Below are 10,263 nucleotides of genomic sequence, written 5' to 3' on the forward strand. Positions count from 1 at the left end.
ACAGAATTTGTGTGATTATACTAAATGATTTACAAATAAACACCACTGCATATTTACAACTGTTACACATGCTGATGTAATGCAAATGTTTCCAATTTGGGATCAATAAAGTATATCTTATCTTAAGATGATCGATGGCTACTGCCATATTTGCTAAATTTGCCTCTGAACCTTGACAAGTGCATGTTTCAGGCTTATCAATTAATGTAATGTAATGTTATCAATTAACAACAGGAGGGGTCACAAACATAAGACCAGCTGTTAAATAAAGCTCTTCTGACATAGCCGGCATCTGGGTATATATATTAATGCTGCCCATTATGGGCACAAGCAATTTTCACCCATTTATTAATTATATGTTTCAAATTTGATTGTTTCCTATCCCCTAAACCTCCAGGGATGTGCACAGTATACTGGCAACTTCTTATTATGTGAAATACGAAAACGTCTTTTAAAACTACAACTCCCAGTAGAGACGTGCCATAGATAGAGAACATGTTGCGAAACACAATAGCCAGCATGTGTAGTTCTGGGGACGGGGTGGGGGAGGGGGGGACGCGGTGGACCCGTTCAAATCCAGTTTTGGACAGTCTGCCGTGGTTCCATCCCATTTCAAGCAGATAGCACAATCTACCTGCATTGCATTACTCTAAATGTGTAATAACGTGCTTTAACCAGTAGGTGGTTTGGGTTAAAAAGCTGTCAAGTTTACAGTGTTAACAAAATAAAATATACTGCTGTTTCTGGTTTAGTTTACGACGGATATATTTAGTTATTGTTTTGATATTTTTAACACAAAAGCGATGGGAAAAACCCACAGCAACACAGAAAAGATGGTCTTAACATGACCCAGCGGTCTAGTAGTCAATAAAAAACAATAATTTCAAAACAAAATATTATTACTAACTTTATTGTGAAATTCAAACTGAACGGTAAAAGAATAGTTTCCGGTCTATTCTGAGCCCGATCTCTGTAGATAAATAAAAATAAAGAACTACGACAGATGTGTAATATATTTAATGCAGCCAAACCATTTATTACAATGCATTCTTGTGATGACTTTCAAAGAGTAAAGCAAGCACTGCTGAATAAAGTATGATTTTATCTTTTACGAAATGTTTTTTTTCATATGGAATGCAGTTGGAGGTCAACCAATCACAGAGCTTGAGAACTAATCACGGCGTTTGTCAAACAGAGCAGATGGTGTAGTCCTAAACGATAGCTGGGGATTCTGGTTGGTGTAGTGTCTTCTGCCATCCTTTACTCCGAAAAAATATTTGTTTCTCCAAATCGAAGGGGAAAAATACAAAAGCATTGCACACAATTTAAACCAATCAATGTTGGGTAATTAACAAGGATAATTTGGTGTTTTTTAGTCGATGAGTAGTGCAGATATCACTGCAATATCACTCGACAGTAAGGGGAATACTTACTTCCGGGTGTACAATTCTCCGTTATCCAATGGGAATGGACGCTCACATTGCCTTTAAGGGCAGCCGACACAAACGAATGCCGTGCTTCCATGAGCGTCAAATCCCGCAGCAGATGGGAATACATTGCAATCAGTTGAAAGCTATTTATAAAGCTGAAGGAGCCTAGGAGCGTCACAACTGCACGCCACGGGACCCTGACCAAACGTCACTCCTGGACGATTATGGAGTGAGAGTGTGTTGTTTAAACATGCACATTGCATTATTTACAACCCTGACATTCTAAACTTGATGCAACATATATAAACACTATTGAATATAAAATGTAGACTAACCATCTGTCTAATTTAATTTATATTCGTTGAATGCCAGCACTCTAGAAAGGTATTGGCAGCAGATTAAGACCAAGTATAAAAACATAATTCAAAGTGGTATGTACTTGCTGTCCATTCATCTACATTTTTGTGAATAAATACAACGCTCAGAGGAGAGGACACCATTGAGACTGAGACAGAGAAGAATAAAAAGTAACTAACATCCATAGATAAGTCTGGTCTTATTTTTATCCGGAGCATCTAAAGATTAATTACATAACCAATTTGCAATGATCCACAAAAATAAAGCAGGACTAGAGATAAACAAATCTGTAGTTGGTATCTTTTTGCCATCTCGACTGTGAGGCAGCCGGAAGGGACGTTGAAATGAGTTCCAACCCTTCTTTGTTTTGGAGCAGTGATAACGAGACACACATGTGGTTGAAATTAGCAATGTACTGTTGCTGTTTTGTGGTAATTCTTATTTCTCCCCCTTTGGTTATTGTTTTGTAATCCTTGCATGTAAAACCCTTTACCCTCACTCATAGACGTCGGAACTAGGGGTGCGGGGGGTGCGGTAGCACCCCCTCCCGTCAGCCTCAGGAATCACAGGATTAGCCTACGTTAAAAAAATAAAAATAAAGATTCTGAATTTAAACTCAATTTGTCTGACTTACATGTATTTCTTAATACAGATCTTTTGATGTGATATGCACCCTGCCTGGCTCAATACAGCAGCCTGGCTGGCATGGCATAGCTGTTGCTATGCAGACTGCATCTGACAGCTCACTGTGACGTTGGCCTATGTGTAAAAAAAAAAAAAAAAAAGTAGCGGGAATTTTTTTTATGTTTGCTGTGTTCGCGGCTCTCATTTGTTTTTAGCATATACATAGGCTACATGATTTGAGTTCAACTACGCCAGCTAGAACTAGCCTATGTCTCAAAAACGAATTTCAGATTTTTTTACAAATCCGCCCGACCCAGCTAAACGTCCGAGAGAGACACCTAGAGGCTGTGTGCCAGCAACCGGACAGCAGCAGCAGGCAGCCGAAGGGCCCGGCGGCCCTCGGCCTCGTCCTCCCTCCCCAGCGCCACCACCAGCACCCGGTGCTAGCCAAGAAGAGGCAATATCATGCAAACCACCACAGGATTACAATTTTCCTGCCAAGAAGTTGGGTGAGAACTTCACTCGTTCCTGCAAGGCCGCCTGGTTCAGAGAGTGGCCGTGGCTGGAATACATCGAGATCAGTGATGGCATTGTGTGTGGTGTGTGCAGGTCAGCTGTCAAGCGCAAGTTGGTCGGGTCAGAACAAGCTGAAAGTCCGTTTTTGAAAGATACAGGCTTTTCAAACTGGAGAAAAGCAAAGGAGAAAATCAGAGACCACGAGAAAACACGCATTCATTTAGATGCGACTCAAAGATTGGCTGCATTGAAAACTACGCCAATTAATGCGCTTTTGTCTGAGGCTGCTGCTAAAGAACAAATAACAGCCCGGAAAATGCTGGAGCTCGTTTTCAGCAGCGTGAGATTCCTGGGGCGCCAGGGACTCCCTCTGAGAGGAGCTGCAAATCGGGATGGGGTGTTGTGGCAGCTAGTGGTCGAGAGGGTACGCGCTGATCCTGACCTGCAAAACTGGATGAAGAGGAGGGACAATTGGATGTCGGGCAGCATCCAGAATGAAGTTCTGGAGCTGTTTGCCCATGACATCCAGAGGAAAATCGGAGCCAAAGCATCCGAAAGTCCTTTTTTCGGCTTAACTGCTGATGGGACCACCGACGTCAGTGGAAAAGAACAGTTCTCATGCAGTATACAATTTGCAGATGACAATCTTGAAGTCCAGAATTTCTTTCTGGGCTTTTACAACGCTCCAGACACAACCGCCGAGATGCTTTTTCTGTGCATTAAAGATGTCCTTGTTCGGCTAAATCTGCCGCTGGAGAAGCTGAAAGGCTACTGTTTTGATGGAGCCAGCAACATGTCAGGGAGGTTCAAGGGAGTGCAGGCAAGATTAAAGGAAACATGTCCTGACTCCTTGTTTGTCCACTGCGCAAACCACTCTCTGGATTTAGTGTTGCAAGAAGTGGCAAAAGAAGTGCGCCTTGTTGCCGATACACTGAACTTTGTTCGGGAAGTCACAGTTGTGATTAATGATTCAGCAAAGAGAAAAACGTTATACCAGTCTCTTTTTGGATGTGGAGAAGTGATCAACCTGCTTGCCCTGTGCCCAACTCGGTGGTGCGTCAGAGTTGTGGCACTGTCACGGTTGCTGGCATGCTATGGAGAGATGCTGCAGACATTTAGGACCTTGGAGAGTGACAGGATTGTCAAGGGGGAGACGCGTGCCAAAGTGGCAGGATTGCTCAAAAAGGGCACCACTACGCGCACAGTCTTTGGTTTGTTTGCCTGCGTTACCATGTTTACGCCATGTGAATCCGTGGCTCGGTCACTGCAAGGCACCAAAGTCACAGCCCTTGGATCAATGGAAGCTGCCAAACTTCTTTGCCAGCGACTGAACACACTCAGACAAGATGACACCTTCGCTGACCTTGTGGCCAAGACCAAACAATACACAGAGCGCTACAACTTGAAGCCTCCTCATCCAGTGCGCACCAGCAAGACCCCAGCGCGTTTTCGCCATACAGCGGAGGAGGAGGAACGGGAGTTGGAGAACGAGGGTAAATAAATAGGCCTAAATAAATAAATAAATAATGCCAACAGTATTTTAAAATTAATCATAAAGCTCATCGGTCTGTAATGTTGAACGAATGCAACAAATACGCACACAGAGCGTGCTCTCCAGCATTTGTGGACAGATTTGATCTATCCATAGAAAACGATATCATAGTTCATAGTAATGTACTACATCCATGTACGCTTATTTGCGAAATTAGCCTGCAATTAATAATTCATTACAACGGTATCAACTGACTAAATAACGTATAGGCCTACTTTCATAACAAACCATATTCATAATTTGAATTTAAATTGAAAATTTAAGGTTGACCCACCCAGCTTAAATAGGCAGCCCATATGGAAACTATTTGTTGGTTGTTGTTTAACTGTTATATTTAACTATTAAAGAATATCCAAGCCTGTGGAAGAGGGAATTGTTTGAGGCCCTGGACTTGGTGCGCACAGAGGTGGAGCGGCGCTTTGACCAGGAAGGACTCCGCGTAGCTGCAGGGCGAGAGCAGGCAGTTCTACAGGCGGCCCAAGGGAAACGAGTGGATGTGGGTTCCCTGGAACTGACTTCCTTTTCAAGAGAGCAGCTAAGCCTTGAGCTGGACATCCTGAGCGACGTGTGTAGGGGGCGAGAAGTGAAAACCATTCAGGATGTATTGGCCATTCTGCACACCTTGCAGCCCCAATCCCGCTCCATGCTGTCGGAAGCGGAGAGGCTCATAAAGCTCTGTCTGGCTCTGCCCATTTCTGTCGCGGCATCCGAGCGCTCGTTCTCGGCGTTGCGCAGGTTGAAAACGTGGCTGCGCAATACTATTAAGCAGGAGAGACTCACTCATTTGGCCATTATGAATGCGCATAGCGACCTTCTCGATGAATGCGATGTCTCGACCCTGCTTAAAGAATTTATCAGCAGAACAACGGAGAGAAGGTCTACTTTTGGAACAGTTTAAAAGCCCTTACGAGCGCAAAGTAAACCGTTATTTTTCTGAATGTTCCATTAGGCCTATGTTCGTAAAGGCTGTATTATTCTGTTGATTTTCTGAATGCTGTAGGCCTATGTTATCGCCTATTAGGCTACAGTATGTTCCTTAATAAAGGCTTGATTAATTCATTAATTCATTTTGTTTCATACATTTTCGTAACAATTAAGATGCTGCGTGTGTTTATGTAGCCTATATCTGTTATGTATAGGCCTAGGCTATTAGGCCTACGTGTCGAGTTCGTTAATCATTGATAGTGTGAGTTTCCCCCCCGACCCTCCCAGCAAAAATCCCGCACCCCCCCCCCAGAAAATAGTTCCGACGTCCCTGCCCTCACTTTACCTTGTTACGGTTCGGGTGTGCTTTTATAGTTGCTATAATTGGAAATATAATGTTTCTCGAGTAAAGCTGGAGGTGAAGATGCAATAAAGTCTAAATGCTGATCATAAAACAGAAAACGATAAGTTTGCTAGAATCAAGGTGAGACTATCCGCATCTTTTAAAACTTTACACACATTCGTTTCACCGAAATAAGTAAACGCCTCTCAATGAAAAACTTAATGGAGTTGTTTAAGAGGAAAAACACGGCATGTCTCTGGCTGAAACAGCTAAGAAGTTATGACGCTTTGAACACAACGTGATATTTGGGATCGTATACGGCCCCATGGGTCTCAGAAGGTTAACTGCCAGACCAAGAAAAAAGCTATGAACATTTTTTTTGTGTGCATTTTTTTTATGAAATGGGCCACAAATAACCACAAACCATTTTAATTTTTTTTACTGACCACACAGTTTTGTTTTTATGAGCCTCTACCAACTGGTCGAGCTGGCCTTTTATGGTAAAAGTGCATTTTTAACAATCATCATATACAGTACAGTATTTGTATGCATCAAACTCAAATAAAACACAAACTGAAAAACATTTGTTTCTTTTATGGAAAATGAGCAATATATACAACCAGATATATTCATAAAATATAATAAGTTATAATTGTAAATAATTTGTTGGGTAAAAAAGTAATGTTAAGTGTTTTTCATAAAAAAAAAAAGACTTGCTCATCTTACTATATATGCTCAATTGGCCTAACAAGAAACCACTGGCCTAACAGCAAATACTGTATCTATATCCTGTGTTGGCCTAACTTGCTCATCTGTGTGCAACTTTGGGCTGTATGCCATGCATGAAAGGTGCTATATAAATTATTATCACTCTTTCACTCTGAGACTCATAAGGCAGTACTAGATGTAGTAATATTACCATGAATCTAGCTATTTATTAACCATATTTTATTGGAAAATCTCTGAAACTCTGAAAAAGTAATTTTGCTAGTTTACCATAAAAGGCCAAATCGACCGGTTGGTTGAGCATATTTTCCAAAAAATAATTACACCCTTGTTAAAACTTTTTTGTGCATCAAGTCATCTAAATATGTTCAGTAAGTGCTCTGACATTAAAATATGTCAAAAAGGATATAGTTACCTTACAAAAGTTGACCAAAAAGAGTGATTTCTTCAGCAGTGATTTTTTAGCATGCCAACTTCCTCAGTGGAAGCTAGCTGAAGGGCTTTCTGTTCAAACCACAGTGACATCTAGAGGTTGTTTTGTGCATAACATGTCAACCAAAGGGTAGAGCTGGCTGAATCAGATGTTAAACCTTTTTATTTTATTTTCAACAAGATATCAAGACACAAAATGTGCTCTACCAAATGGTGGCGCTGGCAGTTAAAAGGTTAAGGAAGGCAGAGGATGCCCTCAACAGACAAACAAATCGGTTTGGTCCGATCCAAGGTCTTTAACCAACAATTTATCTGCCAAACTTCTCCTTTCGAAAGGATTTGATAACAGTGCTTGGACGGAATTGGGCGGGGACCGAGGTCCGGAGTCTCCACCTGCCCACGCAGCCATCCTCATCAACTACTGTAGCGTCACCTTGGATACGAGTCCACAGACTGCATTGGGCGCTGAAATTGGCGCCCTATGACCATCATATCTGACGGTACTCGGCGCCGTGCTAGGTGGCTGCCTGTTGCTGCAGCTCCCTGTGTTTTTACGAGAATTGGTTGCACACACTCATCCCAGATAATAGGCTCTCCCCGGCTTCACGAGTGTTCGGGCGGACAGGGACGTTATTCTGAGCGGTAAGAAGAAAGGAGGAGGGATTGCAATGTATGTGAACAAACGATGGTGTAATCCTGGACATGTTACTGTGAAGGAGCGTTTCTGTAGCCCGGACATTGAACTGCTAGCTGTGGGATTACATTCATTCCGTCATCGTAGTTGTTGTCTACATTCCACCTTCTGCGGACACGGAGGCGGCTGGTGACGTCATTCACTCCTCTGTGGCCAAACTCCAAACTGTTCACCCAAATGCATTCATCACCATCACTGGGGATTTTAACCATGGTAAACTGGACAAATCTCTGCCAACATTCACACAGTATGTGAAATGCCGAACTAAGCGCAATAATAGACTGGATCTTTTATATGCTAATACCAAGGATGCATATTGTGCCATTGCCCTCACCCAGCTGGACACTAAAAATATTGCTTTAAGAAAAAAAATGGTCTTGTGGCATTGGTATTTTGACAAGCAATTTTGTTAAATTGTTTAGTTTATTAACGCTTTAACATAGCGTTTCGTGAGGCGGTTGTCGTTGTTGGGTGTTTGCTGCAGAACGCAGCGCGAGCAGTCTCCCTTGAGCGGGAGCGCGCTCCTTCACTACAGACTGTCGCTATCAATACCAATCAATATATCTATCCATCTATCTCTCTCTCTCAATCTATAAGGAACCGCAGTAGATAAAAGGCGTTGCTATAGCAACATTTCATCTTTATGTTTACAGGCAAAATCAATAGCGCGAAAAGGGGTGGGGTCAATATGACCCGCTGGTGGAAATAGGTATAAATGGCAATTTTTTGGGCGATTTCTTCAATCTGACTTCATATTGACAATTTTTAACAACAGAGGTTGCTACATAACACACTTTCAGGAAAAGTCACGGACTGGGAGACTTTAATATTTTATTGAAATGTATCTTGTTCAGATAAATCTTTAACTCCAGACACTTATACTTTACATAAACCTGCCAGGATTAATTTAGTCAGAAAAAGAGTTTTGTACTTTGCCCCCCCTGTATCTTTGTTTCATTTTAAAAAGTCAAATTGTATCAGCCTCCCATCGACTTTTTAAAATACTGATTTGTTTATTCAAAAACCATACTAGCACACAAGCCTGTTTTGTTTGTGTTTTCAGTGTTTTCGGTGTTTCTGTGTGTCGGTGTTTCAGTGTTCCTGTGTTTTTGTGTTTTTGTGTTTCTGTGTTTTCTGTGTTTCTGTGTTTCTGTGTTTTTGTGTTTCTGTGTTTCTGTGTTTCAGTGTTTCAGTGTTTTTGTGCTTTTGTGTTTCTGTATTTTTGTGTTTCTGTGTTTCTGTGTTTCAGTGTTTCAGTGTTTTTGTGTTTCTGTGTTTTCTGTGTTTCTGTGTTTTTGTGTTTTTGTGTTTCTGTGTTTCCGTGTTTCTGTGGTTCTGTGTCTCTGTGTTTCGGTGTTTCTGTTTGTCGGTGTTTCAGTGTTTCTGTGTTTTTTTGTGTTTCTGTGTTTTCTGTGTTTTTGTGTTTTTGTGTTTCTGTGTTTCTGTGTTTTTGTGTTTCTATGTTTTTGTGTTTTTATGTTTCTGTGTTTCATTGTTTCAGTGTTTTTGTGTTTTTGTGTTTTCTGTGTTTCTGTGTTTTTGTGTTTCAGTGTTTTTGTGTTTCAGTGTTTTTGTTTTTTTGTGTTTCTGTGTTTTTTGTGTTTTCTGTGTTTCTGTGTTTTTGTATTTTGGTGTTTCTGTGTTTCCGTGTTTCTGTGGTTCTGTGTCTCTTCGGTTTTGGTGTTTCTGTGTGTCGGTGTTTCAGTGTTTCTGTGTTTTTTCAGTGTTTCAGTGGTTCCAGTGGTTCCAGTGTTTTCTGTGTTTCTGTGTTTCTGTGGGGGTATAATATGCACGTTTCAATACACATGTATCATACATCTTCCCTGTTACCCTCCCCTTGTTATAATGAAGACAGCAGTGCAGAGGACTGTAATACACATGTATCAGGCACGCTCCCCTTGCTATAATGAAGACAACAGTTTTTAAAATGTAAAAAATACTTTTTTTTCTTTTTTTAAAAAACGTCCTATTTACATTTTAACTTTTTCACACACAAAATCGATAGTTATACTGATTGTAACATCCCCAGGACCGTCTCCAGCTTAGAATTCCCCACATTACTGGAAATATCATGATGGAGTTTTTTCACTTCAGTCAAAATATTCATGTGTATGCTGTTTTTGACACAAAGATGCATTAAATCTACAAACAGAGCATACAATGAGAGCACATGATACACTTTTGATGTTTGTTTCATTTCTTCGGTAATGTTACAGAATGTTTCGGAAAATGAAGATTCCAGGACCTCTTTAAATGTTTAGTTTACAATCGTTTTGCAATGACCAGGAATAGTACTGCCAGAACGAACGATATCCAAAATGTCTTCTAGTTTACAAACTTCAGCCATTCTGTTTACACGGGGGTCACTATTCACTCTGTTTTCAATCGTCCTCATCACCACACTTATTAAAAGGGTATTGACTACATTCTGATCAATATATACCGAGCGTTTTGCATTGTAGTTCCCCATTTGTATTTTACTTTCGAGAAAAAGTCAATGTATCGAAAAAGAAAAAATCCCTGGCTTCAATCAACCGCAGGTTATTAGTCTTCTTCTTCTCCATCCAACTCGGCATGGATCTTTTCAAGTCTCTCCTTGAGGCGTCTGCAATTTTTGAGATTGTGCAGAAAAGCCTCCGAAGCGCCTTGGATCCTCCAATCATCC

General features: G+C 41.1%; 1 protein-coding gene across 1 annotated transcript; it reads left to right on the plus strand.

Moving 5' to 3' along the window:
• Nucleotides 1-3,243: 3,243 nt before the first annotated feature.
• Nucleotides 3,244-5,377, plus strand: LOC307034790 (zinc finger MYM-type protein 1-like; the record flags this gene model as incomplete). The annotated part of the gene is made up of 2 exons (XM_079673687.1): nucleotides 3,244-4,420; nucleotides 4,827-5,377. The coding sequence occupies 2 exons, from the start codon at nucleotides 3,244-3,246 to the stop codon at nucleotides 5,375-5,377; spliced, it is 1,728 nt and encodes a 575-aa protein (XP_079529813.1).
• Nucleotides 5,378-10,263: the final 4,886 nt, after the last annotated feature.

Source organism: Notothenia rossii (genome assembly GCF_949606895.1).
Source record: "Notothenia rossii genome assembly, chromosome: 4".
Lineage (NCBI taxonomy): Eukaryota > Metazoa > Chordata > Actinopteri > Perciformes > Nototheniidae > Notothenia > Notothenia rossii.